General features: G+C 46.7%; 1 protein-coding gene across 4 annotated transcripts in view; it reads right to left on the minus strand.

Annotated features, from left to right (window-relative positions):
* Positions 1-598: 598 nt before the first annotated feature.
* The window catches only part of INSR (insulin receptor), a 147,607-nt gene continuing 129,230 nt past the window's right edge, over positions 599-18,975 (minus strand). For 2 of the 4 annotated variants that reach the window (XM_052642523.1, XM_052642521.1), the window contains 8 exons: positions 16,524-16,623; positions 15,100-15,167; positions 12,269-12,513; positions 10,445-10,555; positions 10,192-10,351; positions 8,868-8,997; positions 8,416-8,550; positions 599-5,611 (listed from right to left, as the gene is read on the minus strand). In XM_052642523.1, coding sequence (XP_052498483.1) covers positions 5,257-5,611; positions 8,416-8,550; positions 8,868-8,997; positions 10,192-10,351; positions 10,445-10,555; positions 12,269-12,513; positions 15,100-15,167; positions 16,524-16,623 — 1,304 coding nt within the window. In that variant the 3' untranslated portion in view covers positions 599-5,256. Of the gene's footprint in view, positions 5,612-8,415; positions 8,551-8,867; positions 8,998-10,191; positions 10,352-10,444; positions 10,556-12,268; positions 12,514-15,099; positions 15,168-16,523; positions 16,627-18,975 lie in introns of all 4 variants that reach the window. The other 2 variants (XM_052642522.1, XM_052642520.1) reach the window with 1 other exon arrangement.

Genomic DNA, 18,975 nt, shown 5'->3' on the forward strand with positions numbered 1-18,975 from the left:
ACACGATTGAGCATGCACACACAGACACACACACAGTCACACACATGGTTAGATGAAGCAAGGTCTATCATCCTCAATCATAGAAGGGTAAAGTGAGAAGTGTGGGTGATTGTTGCAGGACTGACTCTCACTCACATACAGCCTCAACCAAAACCCTCAGACAGACTTCCCTCCCCTGAGGCTGACTCTGGGCTCATCTGTGTGACTTCTCTGGGGCAAGAGGACAGTAGCAGACACTGCTCCGGCCAGCTACTCCGCATCTAGGCCTCCAGCATGGTGGAATGGAGCAAGATCGTAGGGTTCCCTGGTATTCTTAGGGTTAGTGTTTGGAACCTGGGGAGGTTTGGGGTCCCTGAGGTGGCAGGTACTTACCAACTAGTATAGAAATAGTTCAGTATGCAAAGGGTTGATTCAACTGTACAGGTATGGATCAGTGGATTATCACTAACCCTGATGGCAACAATATTTAACCTCCTGATTCACTGTTACGAAGAACCTAGGGATTTGTCTCCTCTCATAACAAATACCTACAACACCCCAGGGATTCACCTTAACACAGTTCACAAGTCCTGGCTTGAACACCACACAGGAACAAGAGTATTCTCAGATAATTTATTCCGAATTTTCATATAAACAGGTAATTATCCCATATTTTACATGCAGAGCAATTTCGATATTCAAAAAAAAAAAAGGCATATTCTGTATATGGTGCTACTTGGCTCTTGTAGGAAAACATTGAAAAATATAAGAATTGAGCTCTCGGTGGGTCTTGTGTCTCTGAGTTGATTTCCGCATAAGCCGAGGCACAGGAGGTGTCTGCTGCTGACAGGCAGGGCTCGGACCCCTGCCCCCACCCCGCCAGGCACGCAAGGTAGAGAGTAGATAAGCCATTCCTGAATGTGTGTGGACACACGCGCTTTGGGGGCAGGGGAGGGAATACTGTTTCCTTTCTTCTCAAATGGGACCAAGAGCCCTGGGTTCCTGATTTGAGTTTTAACAAGGATTTTGGGGGCCCAAACCCAAATAAAAATGTGACCAGAGCCTGGTTCTGGACCTTGACTCGTATGAGAAGATGACAGTGAACTCAAGAAGCCATTGGTTCCCTCTGTCTCTGGGGGACCCCTAAGGAAACATTCACCTCCAGGTACAGTCTCAGAACGTCCATTGCATTCCTTTACAGCTTTTAAAAAACAAATGCCCATCTGTACTTTCTATTCCCAACCTCAATTCCGGTGTAGATCAGTATTCTCAAGAACATTCCAGAAGGTTTTCTGAAGGGATATCATTCTACGGGCATCATTCATATATGATCAGCGCAACCCCATCCCCCAGCTCCGAAAAAAATCATCATTTCTGAATCACGCGTTTGTCAAGTGGCACTCGAACCCCAACCTCTACCCACCACAAAGAAGAAAAAGATTGTCATTTGGGGGACTACAGCACATCTGCTCATGTACCCAGATGGAGAGCATGGGCCAAACCCTGCCCACTGATCAATCTTATAGCTGTTTCAGATAAACAACTCCCAACCCAACAAGCGCATTCCACGGCAGACCATCTGCTCTGGTTGGAGAGACGGAGATCTGCCTAGCAACCGGAGGCAGTCTCCAGTGGTCTCAGGGTTGTTTGTGCAGACCTTCGCATCAATTCCCACATTTTCTTTCAGTTGTGCTCAACATCTATCCAGAGAACCAGCAACACTTCTCACTTCTTACTAGCTTAAAAGGACAGAAAAGCACCCAGGACAGCTCCTAGAATACAAACATTTCCAGACGTGCATTTGACATCACTGATCCAGGGAGGAACTACTATATGTTGATTTTGCCACACAAATAAAAAGGGGTTTTTAAAATAATGAGACACATTTAAAAACAAACAACAAAAAATTCAACCAAAGCTGGCTTTGTTGCTTTTTTTTTTTTTTTTTAAATAATCATCACTACAATCCTCCAGGACATCCATTTCGAGGACTGAATTCTGTTGTGACAGAGTCCACATTATCCGATGCAAAAGGAGGCTGTGATCCAAGCCTGCTTGTTCTTTCACTGCAGCAGCAGAGACAGCTAAATGAAGTCAGGGAAATTCCTTTCACAAAGAGCAGGCCCAGCACTTTACAGTACCTCTCCAGGACAAGTGGAGAAAGGTGACTCTGCTGGGGTGGTGCCTACAGGTTTGGGAAGGGCAGTGAGGTCTGGTGTGTACAACAGCATCTCTGCTGGCCCCATCCAGGCTTACATATGGGTTGTCAAAGTCCCTAAGGTCAAAGAGTATCAGCTTGAAGTCAACCAAACCAAAATGAGAGGGTCCAAGGTTTTGTTGCTAAAAAAATGTGTTCAGCCTCTCGGTGGGTTTAGGGTTGAGATTTCTCAACATCTCCCTTCCCACTCAGAGAATAACAACAGATACTGCATTTAGTGCTTGTGTGTGAAGTTCCCAAGACAATGATATGTTCCTCACCCAAAGCATCTCAGCCTAAAAAGAGTGGGCACCTAGATGCTCAAATTCCACAGAGATTCTAAGGGGAAAGGAGCATGCTGGCTGGATCAAAGACTGTCTCTGTCTCAACACTGCAGCTTCCCTCATCAGCTAAGGGTAGCTCAGAACTGGAAACATCAGATCCATCGCGATGGCCTGAAACTTGCTTCATTCTTGAGGGCCACGGTGTCAATAGATGGAGGATCAAACAACAACAACAAAAAAAGGAAGATTGAATTCAGAGGTGAATATTATCAGCCAGGAAAAGGATCTATGCTCACATGAAAGCCATACTTCAGCCCCACTCCCTCCCTCAAAATTCTTACTGGTCCCTGGCATTCGGAATCAGCTGATATGAATCTTCCCTGATTCAGATCGGATCCAGACAGAATTCTGAAGTCTCAAAGATGTCCATTATTGAACCACATCCTAACAATACACTGAGGTAGACTGTGCTGGGAAAAAAAATCATTACCCCACATTCACCTGTTTATTTTTCTTTGAAAAAAAAATTTTTTTACATGCTCTCCATTTCTTATGAAAGTGATTTTTAACAGTGATTTTTATATATTAAAATAAATAATTTTCCCCTAATATAAGAAAACCTTTCTGAATTAGAAAAATGTGAAAATTGCTGCTACTGTAGTATATGGGCACTACAAATTTACTACGAAAAGAACAAAATACCTAGATCTATGTGTTTCGTTCCTTTTTAACTTACATACAGATCCTCGTCTATGTACAAAATAAATTTGGTGAAAATAATTTCTGTGCTCCTTGTACCCAATCACTGAGGCTCCCTGGAAATATTCTGACATGCTGTCATTTCTGAAATCGTATAAATAAGATAGCCAGAGGCAACTGGGATGCGTGTCTACCTGTGTTCTTCATCAAGAACTGAGAAGGTTCGGAGGTCACCATGGCATCCCAGGTGTTCTGAAGCCCACAGTTCTTGAGAAGAGAAGGAAAGCAGTCTTAGACTCGTGAGAAAATGCACTCGAGAGATAACCTGTGGGTGATGACTTGGATGAACCATGGCAATGAATCCATCATGTTCTGTATTTGAGCAGCGGTCATTCTTACCCCAGAAGGGAAGCAACTGTGGCATCATGCCCATCCTCATGTTCTCCGTAGTGTGAAGGTCCTTAGCGGTTTTTCCTCTGGACTTGACTCTCTTAGGAACTGCACGATCGTTAAGTACCTGAGAATTCAGCTCAGGCTCCACACCTGGTCCAGCTGAGGTCACTGGGCGCAGAGCAGCTTCTGGGAGCTCAGTTCTGAGGACGGTCGGATGCCCTGAGGGCGGAGGGGACCGACAGGCACGTCTTCATATTGCTAGTGTTTTCAAAGTCCTTCTATGCTGTCCCACTTTGAGATCTGATGGTGCCAAATTTGCACAATCCCTGTGGGACATGGACACCCCGCTGAGGAAGCTTGAGAGGTACACACAGGGAACCAGAAGATCCAGGAGCCACAAGTGTGTTTGAAGGCAGGGCTCAGATTTTCAGAGCAGAAACCAAACCATCCATCAAACCCCATCGCCCACACGCTCAGTGTGGCCTCACCACAATGTCCAGAGGATTAGCAGCTAACGTGGCTTTAGTCCCAGAAAAAATGGATGCCTTGAAGACCAAGCAAAGAGGCCACCGGTGCCTGGCTCCTCCTGGCCCACACAGGCAGACAAACCCACACACGCTACCTCCCACCCCAGGAAACGGTCAATAATTTATGAAGCTGATACTGAAGATTCTTTTTTAAAATTAAATATGTTACAAATATATTCTCAAAACTCTTCATTATCTCAGTTCTTGTTTTTCTTTTCTTCTTCGTCTTCTTTAAATCTTCTCTATGTCCTGGCTTTGTTTGGTCTTGAAAAGATCCATTATCACTCCAAATGACTCCCAAGGCTCGCAGAATACATTTTTCACCAAAGTTAAGGGAGAGAAGACTCCTGAGGCTCCATTTGGGACATAAAAATTTGTTGAGGGCACAGTCTCCCAGTAAATAAGAAAGAAGGGGTCGGGGGTGGGGGAAGCAGGGGCTCACATACTCCAGAAGAGCTGAACCTTCATGGGCGGATCCCCAAAGTGTCCACTCAGCACACATGATTTGTGCACACGTGCGCATGCATGCGTGCACACGCACACACACACACACACACACACACACACACAAGTGCGTACATGAACCACACACCAGGACTGCAGACCCATATCCAAAGTACAAAAGCAGCAGCTATTGGTCAATTTGAGGAACTGGTTTTGTGAAGGAAAAAAAACAAAAAACAATCCTTCAGCCTGGATGAAAAAATACTTTCCTGAAGCCCACTCCGTAAAGCTTGGAATTCTACTAGAACTGGGTTTGTTTCTTTCTAACTTTTGTTTCATAAAGAAGATTTATGTTTTATACTGTAGCTCAGACACCAGCAAAAAAAAAAAAAAAAAAAAAAGAACTTTGTAAAAATAGGTGCTTTCTTTCAAACTACTAGGGAAAATAATAATAATAATAATAACATCTGGGCTGGAAACCTCGGTGGCCCAAAAGGACAGCAGCCGTGGAAACCCCCTCCCCATCCAGGCTCACAGTTGCGTGCTCAGATGACAAGTCAAACAGGCAATGGAACCACTGCGTTTGAAGACAAAGAGGAACAGAAATGGATAGCCGCGGTCTCTGAGCTCCGTTTGACACTGTGGCAGAGTTAGGTGCAAATCCTGAGTTTTCTGGAGGCCTTTGAACCAGAGAGAAGTGTAGACAGGAACCCTCCCCCACTTGCAGGGGTTGTTAGGAAGGATTTGACCGGGGCAAAGTCAGAATCCGTCCGTTTTTCTTGCCCCCGTTCATGTGGCTGTAGGGGATGTGCTCGTCATAGTTTCGCTTTAGCCCCAGCGCCGACCCTCCGTCCCGGCCCCCGGCCTCCTCTCTCTGCGCGTGCGAGGACCGGTCCAGGGGCACGCTCTCCATGTCCTCAAACTCCATTTCCAGCTCCTCGCTCTCGGGCGCCTTGTTCTCCTCGCTGTGGAAGAAGGACACTTCGGGAAAGCTGGGGTGCAGGTCATCCTTGAGCAGGTCCACGATCTCCAGGAAGGTCGGACGCATCTTAGGGTTGAACTGCCAGCACATCCGCATCAGGTCGGTGCTGCGGAACAGAGAGGGGCACGTGGAGGGTGAGGCCCCAAAGGTCCCCGCCAAGCGGCCCTCCTTCCCCCACCCCGCTCCTGCGGTGCACACACACCCACGTGGACAAGTGCTGACCTCAGGAGGGTCAAGCAGAAACAGCCATTCTAGGGGCGTGAAAGATGGTTTTAAAAAGTGAGCCAAGGATTTCCCAAACCAGATCCACAAGGGCCTCTCCTGATATTGCCACTTGGTGAAGACCAACTAGGTCCATCATTTTTTTTTTTTAGTTAGAGTTGATTTATGATGTTGTGTTAGTTTCAGATGTACAGCAAAGGGATTCAGATATATATATATTTGTTGCTGTTGTTGTTCAGTCATGTCCAACTCTTTAGGACCCCACAACTACAGCCCTCCAGGCTCCCTTGTCCATCTACTTCTCCAGGCAAGAATACTGGAGTGGGCTTCCATTGCCTCCTTCAGGGAATCTTCCAGACCCAGGAGTCAAACCTGCATCTCCTGCATTGGCAGGCAGATTCTCTACCACTGAGCCACCAGGGAAGCCCTCAGATACATCGGGTTGGTCAAAAAGTTCATTCAGATTTTCCTGTAAGATGTTATGGAAACAAACACTTTGGTCAAGCCCATGTATATATAATTGTTTTTCAGATTCTTTTTCCTTATAGGTTATTACAAAATATTGAATATAGTTCCCTGTGTTATACAGTAGGTCCTTGCTTTTCTATTTTATATTCAATACTGTGAATTTATTAATCCCAAGCTCCTATTTTATCCCTCCCCCCTCCTTTCCCCTTTGGTAACTGTAAGTCTGTTTTCTGTGTCTGTAGGTCTATTTCTGTGGGTTCATCATTTTATATACACATTGTCGCTCAGAACGAGGGCAGCTGGGTGGACCCACCATAGAGGGCCAGCTCTGAGCAGGTGCTCTGCAAGCCCAGTCCACACTCTCTGGAGAAGGGGAGGAGAGGAGGGGGCAGGGGACTATGACTTTACTTAGGATAAGATCCAGGGGCTCAGGATTTCCATTTTACCTCTTCCTTTCACTATTGTAACTTCTTCCAGGGCAGGAGTTGACAAACTTCACCCTCTGGACCAAATCTGGTCCTCCGAGTGTTTTTGTAAATAAAGTTTTATTGGCACGTAGCTACACCCATTCAATTATGCATTGTCCCTGGCTGATTTGAACTACAAGGCAGAGAACTGCCAGGCCCACAAAGCTGAAAATACAATGTGGCCCTTTAGAGGAGAAGTTGGCAGGTCCCCACCCTAGGGGCACTAATTTCCTCCTGACAGAGCCAGGAAAGAAACTTCATGGAGCAATGTTTAGAAATATTTTGCTCAGAGTTTCCAAGGAGCTCTGCTTCATACTATTTTACATGTGAGATTTCTTCAAATTAGGTTTTCTAAACTGATATCTTATTCTTGCAAGGATGGAGCATCACAATGGCCTTCTTCCATGCATTTTTTTCAGGAAGGCAAACTTTCTTTCTTTTTTTTTTTGCAGAAACACTGGTAAAGAAATATTACATGCAATAAGCAATGCGTAGTAAATGCTTATTGTAGAAAGGTAGAGAACACCCAACAATACAGTGAACATACAGCTTGCGTACAACTCTCCTTCAGATATAATCTCATCCTTTCTGTCTGGATACATTTGGAAATGCAATTTATACACATTTACTACACTTAACATTTTAACATAAGCTAGACCACTGAGTTACAAAATATTTCATAAGCATCATTTGAAATGTCAATTACTATAGTGTATTATTTTATCAAATTACTTTATTGATTATTTTATCTGTTTCCTTGCCAGTTCTCATATTGTTGGATGTTTAGATCATTTCTTCCTTTCTTTTTTGGAGACTTTAAGTAAAATTTCTGTGAGTAGCTCTTATTATAATGGGCTTCCTGGTGGCTCAGTGGTAAAGAATCTGTCTGCCAGTGCTGAAGACGGGTTTGATCCCTGGGTCAGGGAGATCCCCTGGAGAAGGAAATGGCTACCCACTCCAGTATTATTGTCTGGGAAATCCCATGGACAGAGGGGCCTGGAGGTTCATGGGTCATGAAACAGTTGGACACAACTTAGCAACTAAATGATAACAAACAAAAACTTCTTACAATGGAGTGATAAGAATGACTATCTAGCCATACCATTGATAGCCATGAATATCATAACTCTTCCTTCTTTCCCTCCCTTCTTTTTATTGCTAATTAGGAAGATAGTACTTTCCTTTATTTCACTTTACATTTATTGGACTATTACGATGCTGGACAATTTTGCAAGTGTTTATTGATGTGCATTTGATGTTTGTGTTGTACATCTGCTCCTGCAACAAAAATTTGAGACAAATATTGGAAGGGGATATGTTGTACGTACCCCTGAAGTTTTAGTGTTTACAATTCGTGAATTCTTTTTTCTACTTTCAATGAGATATAATAGGAATATGTAGTTAAATGTTAGTCTCCACCCCAGCTCTCCAGTTTTATTCCCCAAATAACCACTGCTGTGCAGTTTTCTCTACAACCTTCCGAAGATATGAAAGGCAATAAGGCACACATGTAACGATATAATACACAAGCATGTAGTAATATGCAGACACAATATGCAAATCCAAGGGTGCATGCAGAAGGCAAGCAAAAAGACACCTACAGACATCATATAAAACGCAAGTGTGCATTCAAACATAAAACTTGCAAACACAAACACACATAGACATACAATATGCAAACACGAGTATCCATGCAAAAGGCGCAGACTTTTGAATAAGCACCCCACACACTACACCGCCTTTCTACACTTACACTCTCTCTGGACAATTGTCAGGTTGATCCAGGTACCCTCCATCCATGACAAATTTCAGCACCTGCTCATTTGATAGACCTTGGTAAGGCTGTTCTGCCAAGCTGGTAATTTCCCAAAGGACCACACCAAAAGACCTGCCAATGACAGATAGGAGTAGTAACAATGAAGCCATTAAAATAAACACACACACCCTTTCTTGGCTTACTAGAACCTGGGTGGCCAGTTCTCTAAACAGTTCATGCTACAGTTCAGAAATTCCTATAAGACTGATCTTCATTGGATGTCACAGTAGTTGTGCAAGGGTCCCCCAGGCATGCTGTCCCTTCCTTTCCTTGATGGAGAAGCCATGAAGAAGTCAGTTTTTAAGGGACTCCTCTCTTGCTGGTCATACTAGCAGAGCAACCTGGAATTCAGCTGCAGTGTTCTTTCCGCCAGCCCACACATAACTCACCACATGTCCGAAGAGGTGGTGAAGACTCCGTCCTTGAGGGATTCAGGTGCCATCCACCGCACGGGGAGCAGACCTTTGCCCCCTTTCCGGTAGTAATCCGTTTCATAGATGTCTCTTGTCATTCCGAAGTCTGACAACAAACAGTTCACACGCTCTTAGCTTTCAGCTGCGACCCAGCTGTCTGCCATCTTTACTCCCCCACCCTTGGCAGAGCTCTTGAGTTCACCTGCCCCAGGTGGGAGCTCACCTGGATCACAGCCAAATACAGTGAGAATGGATTCTGAGGGTACTCAGGGGGATATGGAGGGGGAGGGCGGGTCACCATTTAAAAGGAAAGGAAGGAACCACCAAGCAGCAAAGAAGCGATGTTCCGACCTGCAACATGGGGATCTCAATCTTAGCAAAACTTCCTTCCTACCTACGACCTCATAGGCAACCCATGCTGAACTTTTCACCCTCTGCAGCCAACCTACTGCTCCCCATTGGATCTGGCCCCACTACCCACCTAGCTGCGCAGCCAGAAACCGAAGTCTGGGTCCTCCCTTCACAACCCCTTGTCCTCACGCCCCACAGACAAGACAGAGTCTCAGCCTCCTCATGTGCGAGTTCTAAGTCGCTTCAGTCGTGTCTGACTCTGGGTGACCCCACAGACTGTAGCCTGCTAGGCTTCTCTGTCCATGGGATTCTCCAGGCATAAAGACTGGCTTGGGCTGCCATTTCCTCCTCCAGGAGATCTTCCCAACCCAGGGATCAAACCCGCATCTCTTTTGACTCCTGCCTTGGCAGGCGGGTTCTTTATCCTGAGTGCTACCTGGGAAGTTCTAAATCAGTTCACTGAATTTTAATTATTTTATTTTATTGATTAACTTCATTTTTCTGAATTTTAAAATTTTGTTTTACTGAATTTAAATTATTTTTATTTACTTTTACTGAATTTATTTTATTTTACTGTGCTGCTTGGTGCAGATAAAAACTGCAAGCTGCAGGGAATTCCCTGTGGGTCCAGCAGTCAGGACTCTGAGCTGGGAACCCAAATCCCAGAAGCCATGTGGCCAAAAATTGCAAGTTTCTCAAGGGCAGAAAAATTATGGTGACTTACTCAACCTTGCCCCTGTAACACCTCCGGCAGCCATCAGCACAAATACTACTTAAAGAAGTGAATGAATGAAGTAAAGAACAAATGCAATTAAACTACACCTTGAGGGTGAACCCCCATCCCAAACCCTGCCCCTTCCCACTACTAGAAAAGATTGAAGTGCTCACTATAGACAACTGAAGCCAAAAAGCCTGGGTCACACATTTCAAGGCAGAAAGCCAGACGCACCTCCAATTTTGACGGTAAAGTCGTGGGCAACCATGCAGTTCCGGGCTGCAAGATCCCGGTGCACGAACTTCTTAGCGTTCAGGTATGCCATCCCATCGGCGATCTCTGCCGCCATCTGAATCATTTCTTGCAGGGTAGGGGGAGGGCGGCCGGGGTTATTCTAAAGTTGAAACAGGGGGGGCATGTTCAGCCACACAGGTGCCTGAGGCCTGGGAGTGCTGGGTGCCCTGCCAGGTACCTGGAGACAGCTCACCTCAGCCTCAGGCCGCAGGGAACGGAGGTAACTCTTCAGGTCTCCGTGAGCCATCAACTCCATCACCACCAGCGTTGGCTGGCCTTTGGACACCACCCCCAGGAGGCGGACCTGTGGATTAAGCAGGGGTGGGGGGAGATTCTTGAATGAGGGTCTGTGAGAAGATGTCCACCCACCTGGGTCTTTCTGTCTGGTACCTACATCACACCCAGCACCCTGGTCCTGAGTGGCCTGTAGGAAGCCCTGGTCTGTCCAGAAGAAACACCAAGGTCAACATCTTGTTGGATTTGGGGTGGGGGAGCGAGTGGCTACTGTCCTGGATGAAAGTGAAAGTTCCTCAGTCCTATCCGACTCTTTGCGACCCCATGGACTACACAGTCCATGGAATTCTCAAGGCCAGAATACTGGAGTGGGTAGCCTTTCCCTTCTCCAGGGGATCTTCCCAACCCAGGGACCGAATCCAGGCTTCCTGCATTGCAGGTGGATTCTTTACCAGCTGAGCTACAAGGGAAGCCCAAGAATACTGGAGTAGATAGCCTATCTCTTCCCCAACGGATCTTCCCGACCCAGGAATCGAATTGGGGTCTCCTGCATTGCAGGTAGATTCTTTACCAACTGAGCTATGAGGGAAGCTCCACTGTCCTGGATGGTACAGATGAAAACTGCAAGCTACAGGGAATTCCCGGGCAGTCCAGTGGTTAGGACTCTGCGCTGGGAACCAAGATCCCATAAGCCATGGGGCAAGGCCAAAAAAAAGCAAGCTGCACAAGGATCAAAAGGATCACAGTGGTTCATTCAACCTGTCCCTGCAACATCTCCTGCAGCGCCCTGCACAAATACTACTTAAAGAAGTGAATAAATGGCTGCTCCCAAACAGCAACATGCCAAGGCAAACCCCTGTATCTCTGAGCCCCAGACCTTTGCATTAACTGTTCCCCCTGCCTGATGCTCTGTCCCCTCACCTGTCCCTCAACCCAGTCCCTACATCCTGGAGTCTTTGCTCAAATATTCCTTTGCCACTGCTGCCTTCCCAAACCCCCAGCTCCGCCCTCCTCTCCCCTGTTGCCATAGCATCGTCTCCTCACGGGATGACATCATTAACTTGCTGGGTTTAGATTCTGTCTCCACCTCTGGACCGGGAGCTCCAGGAGGACAGACATCCATCCACTGCATCTCGGAGAGGAGAATGGAGCTCATATATAGCAGGTGCTCCAAGAATATGCTTGGGGCAAGGATGAAAGGACACAGGCTCAAGGGGAAACTAAAGGAGTAGAAAGGCAGGGAGAGTCTGTGCTGACTGGGGAGTAGGGCGCAGGGATCGGGTGGACCACAGTGTTTGAAGGTTACATAGGAGCCAGGAAGAGGGAAGAAAAAGAAGATTCTAGAAAGTGATGGGACAGCGAAAGAGTCTCACTCTAAATGAGGTGGGAAAGGATGGGACTGGAGAAAAGAGAAGGGAAGGGCCACCTTTGGGATGCTCAGCCGAGTAGGGGGTGGGCAGAAGGTCCACACCCAGCATCCTCAAGCTCTATGCATTAAGAGGAAGGATGGAGGAGATGGCATGAGAGAATGAGTGTTAAGGAAGCCTTTGCACTGTTTGTGTTGGTTTCTGCCACACAACAAGCAAATCAGTCATAAGTATATATAGGCTCTAGGTCGTCACAAAGCGCCTGGCTGGGCTCCCTGTGTTACATAGCAGCTTCCCACCAGCTGTCTATTTTGCACATGGTATTGTATTATCCTCCAACTAAAAGTTTAAAAAACTAAAATAAAAATGAAAAAATAAAGCCTTTGTCTGCTCCCGGACCCAGCAGGGGGACTTACCACATGGTGGCAGGTGAAGCCCTTCATGACCGAAGCCTCGTTGAGAAACTCGATCCGCTCTCGCAGGCTGGCCGACTCATTGACCGTCTTCACTGCCACGCGGGTCTCCGCCTCACCCTTGACAATGTCCCTGGCGTTGCCCTCGTACACCATGCCGAAGGAGCCTTGCCCCAGTTCTCGCAGGAGCGTGATCTTCTCTCGAGGCACCTCCCACTCGTCCGGCACATACACAGAGCATGGGAACACTACTCCTCACTTATCTACACAGCACCCTCAGCAGATCCCTCAGGGGTCCTGGCCGCCTCCCACCCAAGCTTCTCCTTGTAAATGTTCACTAAGTGGCTCCTGCGGTCCAGACCTTGTGCTGGGCAGTCGGCACAGGGCCAATAACAGGATGGACAGAGGCTCAGGAAGGAGCCATAATCAGTCCAGGGTCCTGGCCAGTAGCGTGCCGAGCTGAGCCTGCATCCTGTCTGATTTCAGAGTCCTCTTACCAAAGGATGCTACTTCCCATCTAAGCCTGTTTCTGCAGAGTACCAAAAAGAAGGGGGAACGCCCAGCCTGCCTGCCACCAGATAGGTGAGTGAGCCCATTCAAGGCAACTCAGTGCCAGTGGATCTGCAAAAGGGCTACAGCCACGTGAGTGAGACCAGAAAAACCACTCAGCTGCGCACTGCCCAGGTGGCAAACCCACCACATTTTGAGCCAATAGGTAGTGATTGCTTTACGCCCCTAAGTTTGCAGTGGTTTGTTACACAGCAGCAGACAAATACACAGTCTTAAGAAAAACCATGATGCTTCCTGCCCTCCTCTGCACCTGTTGCATGCTAAAATTGTATCCCTCACACATTTATATGTTGATGTCCGAACCCAAGTTTTTCAGAATGTGACTGTATTTAGAGGTGGAGTCTTACAGAGATGACCAAAGTAAAATAAGGTCATTAGAGTGGCCCTAATCCAATCTGACTGGAGTCCATGAAGAGATTAGGACACAGACACACACAGAGGGAAGGCCATGTGAGGATACAGGGGGAAGACGGCCATCCACAAGCCAAGGAGAGAGGACTCAGGAGGAACCAACCCTGCTGACACCGTGATCTCAGAGCTCCAGCCTCTGGGACTGTGAGGAAATCAAACTGTTTTCTAAGCCCCCCAGTCTGAGTACAGCAGTCCAAGCAACACAATACCATCGCCAGTGGCTCTTGCAAGGACATTGGATCATACAAGAGCTCTGAACCCAAATGAACTTACACATACTCACTGGGGAGTCCCTCTCCCAGCCCCCAAGATCCCAGAGCTTGGACCTTTCCCTCTGATCTCTTGGCCCAGAACTTCCTGGCCTTAAAGACCCACGAGCTGCAATTTCCAGCTTTCACTGAGCACCCCTGTGCCCTCAGCCATTGCTGCAACCCCAGAAGGAAGCAGGATAATAAAGTGGAAGCAGAACACTGTGGAGGTTGATGGCAGCCCTGGGGTTCAGCTTTCCCATCTCTGACACGGTTAACAATGCCATTCGCCAAACAGAGAGAGAAAAGCTCTGGATCAACACTCACCCCTGCTTGCTGCTGGACTCTGTGCCTATTCCCACCTGGAATGACTCCCTTGCCTAGGTTCTCTATTCTGATGCTTTGAGGTCTTGCTGGTGCTGGAAGGACTGCCCTTCCCAGGGGTGGCCAATTCACATAGGTAGTAAATGAAGTACCCGCGAGTCCACCTTTCATATGCAAAACAGCTAATCCAGAGCCCACATACTAACCCCCTCCATCATCAGGCTCTCCCACTCTGGGGCACCATCCCCCTGCCCTGATCATCCCAGGCCCAGTTAGGAGACAACCAGGGACAGCTCATATGCCCCAGATGTTGCTGAAATCGTTTAGCTTGAATTAGCCCCTCACCTTCCCCATGGAAAAGACAATAAAGCCTCTTGCTCATATGTTTCTCTCACTCCCTCTGCCTCCTGACCAACCCTGGTGCTTCCCCATGTGGCCCTGCCTCCTGTTTTTCCAGGCTCCGCGAGTCTACCCTTCTTCCTCACGACAGTCACTTCCATGCCTGCATGTCTTAGCAGACTTCTTTGAAATGAATCCCAGGTATCCTTAAAAACATCACCCCGTCTCCCAAAGCAGCATCCTGCCACGCAATAGTGTTCATGCCTTGAAAGTCGCTCTTTGATTTTTTTTTTTTTTTTGCTGCATGAAGCATCTTAGAAGGTTGTAATGCAATAGCTGCCTTCGTGTCTAAAGGAACAGCCAAAGCTTTATCTACAAGGGACACTCACTGCCCTTTGGTACAATCGAGGGTCTACGGTCTTCGGTCCTATGCTCATCACTGGCATCAGCCTCTCACCCATACTCAGTGGCCACCAACGGCAGAGGTGCTGGTGATACGCACCCAGCTCCCATGTGCCCCATCTGCTCCTTGCTTCCTCTTTGCCCCATCCCTCATCTCCAGTCTCACACCCTGGCTTCTGACCCCACCTCCCAGCGTGGATGGCCTGTTTTGTCACCACTTTCTGGCTCTGACCCTTGGCACGCTCTCTAGCATAAGACCCATGCTCTGTATCTCTACAGCTGCAGCACCAAGTTCAGGGTGTCTCCGCCCAGCCCGAGCGCATCTCGATCAGCCCATCCAAACAGGTGCCAGACGGCAGGTGTCTAATTGCTCCTGGTAACAGGGTTTCTGTACAAGGGGCAGGTGTGCCGACTCAAGGGAACAAGAAGACTCTTCTCAGCCCCTCAGGGTACCAACCCTTGACTGTCAATTGATGGAGATGGCAAAGGAAACCAAACAGAGGGGTTCTGGTCACCCACGGGCAAAGGGATAGAACTCACCATCGCTGGCACTGAGGTACTCTGGGTTTGAAGAAGCATACAGTGGTCCCAGTGGCCCATCTGGCTGCCTGGATGAGAAGAATGGAGACATTCCATCTTGATAAACTCACAGGACTCTGTGGATTTCTAGCAGGAGGATATAACCTCGCCAGAGCAGACATCTACCCTTATTAGCAGCAGCCACATAATCCTGGATACAGTCTGCGGTGAGGGTGGGGGAATCCTAATTTTTTTTAGCAGAAGCCCATCGGATGGCTACTTAAGTGCATCAGCGTGGAACAGCTTACCCATGAACTATAATTTATGGTTGTCATTATAACATCTAAAAACTATTCACCCGCTGCTGTTCTGAAACCATCTCATTCCAGCTTATGAGAAACAACTGTTGAATTTTCAGGAAATTTGCAAGCCAGTTGTTAAATACAACCACTGCTTAAAATTAAATTACGTAAGCCTACAGTTAAATATATTCTCTTCAAAGCAAACGTAACACATACTCAAAACTGACCACTTCCTAATTATCACATTGCACCTTACTATGCTGGACACTGTTCATTCAGTCCATCTCTGTTACCTTATTTATTTAGGTGGCTGCACACATATGCCAGAAAGACTTTATGTTCACAAGTCACTGCATTGTGGTAGTCATTTAGTCTCTAAGCTGTATGCCTGACTCTTTTGCGACCCCACAGTCTATAGCCCGCCAGGCTCCACTGTTCATGGGATTTCCCAGGCAAGAATACTGGAGTGGGTTGCCATTTCCTTGTGCAGGGGATCTTCCCGACCCAGGGATCGAGCCTGCATCTCCTGCACTGGCAGGTGGATTCCTTACCACTGAGCCACTGGGGAAGTCCCAGTAGAAACATGTCATTGTATTATTTGTCCAAATCCATACAATCACAACACCGAGAGTGAAGCATAATATAAACTATGGACTTTGGGTGATAACAATGTATGCATGTAGGTTTATCAGTTATAACACTGATGGGGGATATTGATAATAGGGGATCATGCATGGGTCAAGGGGTGTATGGGAAATTCTTATACTTTTGCCTCAGTTTTGCTGCGAACTGAAAACTAAGAAATCAAGTCCATGTTTTTAAAAAAATGGATAAATTAAATCCTATTAAATCCTATCATAATGCATATGGCTTTCCCTGTTGGCGCAGATGGTAAACAATCTGCCCACAATGCAAGAGACCTGGGTTTGATCCCTGGGTCAGGAAGGTTCCCCTGGAGAAGGGAATAGCTACCCACTCCAGTATTCTTGCCTGGAGGATTCCATGGACAGTGCTGTCTGCCAGGCTACAGTCCATGGGGTTACAAAGAGTTGGACACAACCGAGCGACTTAACACACATGTAGGCATACTTTTCCCCAAGAGAGCTGGTTGTTAACCGCTTACCAGCACATCATCGCACTCACCTCTTTCTCAGGAATAGACAAATACTTCCAATCACAACACTGAAGAGAAAGACAAAGATGAGGGGACCGATGATGATTTTTGCAATATTTGATGGCACGTCTACTGAAATAGAATAAGAAAATGCAGGGTTCTCATCAAAATGTGTTCACATCAAAGGTCACGCCAGAAAGCATATCTACACATGTAATGGGCCACTCACCCTTGTTCCCCTTCTCCAGTCCCTGAGTCAGTGTCCCCTGCAGTGACCCCAGATCACTGCCCAGCGCCAGCTTTCTCCCTTCACCACCAGCTTCATAGACACGCAACCCAAGCCATCAGCTAGGTCCCCTACTCAGAAGATCCTTGTTGGTTTTCAGTCACTAAGTCATGTCTGACTCTTCGAGACCCCTCGGACTTTAGCCCTTCAGACTCCTCTGTCCATGGGATTTCCCAGGCTAGAATACTGAAGCAGGTTGCCATTTCCTTCTCCAAGGGATCTTCCCAGCCCAGGAATTGCACCTGGATCTCCTGCATTGGCAAGAGGATTCTTTACCCCTAAGCTACCAGATTAGAGATACCAAGAGATACCAAGGGAACATTTCATGCAAAGACAGTAAAGGACAGAAATGGTATGAACCTAACAGAAGCAGAAGATATTAAGAAGAGGTGGCAAGAATACACAGAAGAACTATACAAAAAAGATCTCCATGACCCAGATAATCACGATGGTGTGATCACTCACCTAGAGCCAGACATCCTGGAATGCAAAGTCAAGTGGGCCTTAGGAAGCATCACTACGAACAAAGCTAGTGGAGGTGATGAAATTCCAGTTGAGCTATTTCAAACCCTGAAAGATGATGCTGTGAAAGTGCTGCACTCAATATGTCAGCAAATTTGGAAAACTCAGCAGTGGCCAACTGACTGGAAAAGGTCAGTTTTCACTCCAATCCCAAAGAAAGGCAATGCCAAAGAATGTTCAAACTACTGCACAATTGTACTTATCTCACATGCTAGCAAAGTAATGCTCAAAATTCTCCAAGTCAGGCTTCAGTAATACGTGAACTGTGAACTTTCAGATGTTCAAGCTGGATTTAGAAAAGGCAGAGGAACCAGAGATCAAATTGCCAACACCCGCTGGATCATCAAAAAAGCAAGAGAGTTCCAGAAAAATATCTATTTTTGCTTTATTGACTATGCCAAAATCTTTGACTGTGTGGATCACAACAGACTGTAAAAAATCCTTAAAGAGATAGGAATACCAGACCACCTGACCTGCCTCCTGAGAAATCTGTAGGCAGGTCAAGAAGCAACAGTTTGAACTGAACATGGAACAACAAACAGATTGGTTCCAAATCGGGAAAGGAGTACGTCAAGGCTGTGTATTGTCACCATGCTTATTTAACTTATATGCAGAGTACAGCATGCGAAATGCCAGGCTGGATGAAGCACAAGCTGGAATCAAGATTGCTGGGAGAAATATCAATAACCTCAGATACACAGATGACACCACCTTTATTGCAGAAAGCAAAGAACTAAAGAGCTTCTTGATGAAAGTGAAAGAGGAGAGTGAAAAAGTTGGCTTAAAACCCAACATTCAGAAAACTAAGATCATGGCATCTGGTTCCATCACTTCATGGCAAATAGATGGGAAAACAATGGAAACAGTGAGAAACTTTATTGTCTTGGGCTCTAAAATCACTGCAGATGGTGATTGCAGCCATGAAATTAAAAGACGCTTGCTTGGAAGAAAAGCTATGACCAACCTAGACAGCATATTAAAAAACATTGCTTTACTAACAAAAATCCATCTAGTCAAAGCTATGGTTTTTCCAGTAGTCATCTATGGATGTGAGAGTTGGACTGTAAAGAAAGCTGAGCACCAAAGAATTGATCCTTTTGAACTGTGGTGTTGGAGAAGACTCTTGAGAGTCCCTTGGACTACAACGAGATCCACCAGTCAATCCTAAAGGAAATCAGCCCTGAATATTCATTGGAAGGACTGATGCTGAAGCTGAAACTCCAATACTTTGGCCACCTGATGTGAAGAACCAACTAATTGGAAAAGACCCTGATACTGGGAAAGATTGAAGGCGGGAGGAGAAGGGGACAACAGAGGATGAGATGGTTGGATGGCACCACTGACATTATGGACATGAGTTTGAGACTCCAGGAGTTGGTGATGGACAGGGAGGCCTGGTGTGCTACAGTCCATGGGGTCGCAAAGAGTCGGACATGACTGAGCGACTGAACTGAACTGAAGCTACCAGGGAAGCCCTCAGAAGGTCCTGCTCTCTGTTTAATGCTCTGCTCTTCCTGTCTTGAAAATCTTGACACTTTTTAAACAAGGGACCACATCTTTTCAGTTTGCAGTGAACCCTTCCAATTAAATAGCTTATTTCAATCCCAGCAGTACCTCTGGCAGATGAAAAATCCATCAGAAGTGCCCTGCCTGTGCCAGGGGGTCGTCCCAAA

The sequence above is a fragment of the Budorcas taxicolor genome, chromosome 7 (genome assembly GCF_023091745.1).
Source record: "Budorcas taxicolor isolate Tak-1 chromosome 7, Takin1.1, whole genome shotgun sequence".
Taxonomy (NCBI): Eukaryota; Metazoa; Chordata; class Mammalia; order Artiodactyla; family Bovidae; genus Budorcas; species Budorcas taxicolor.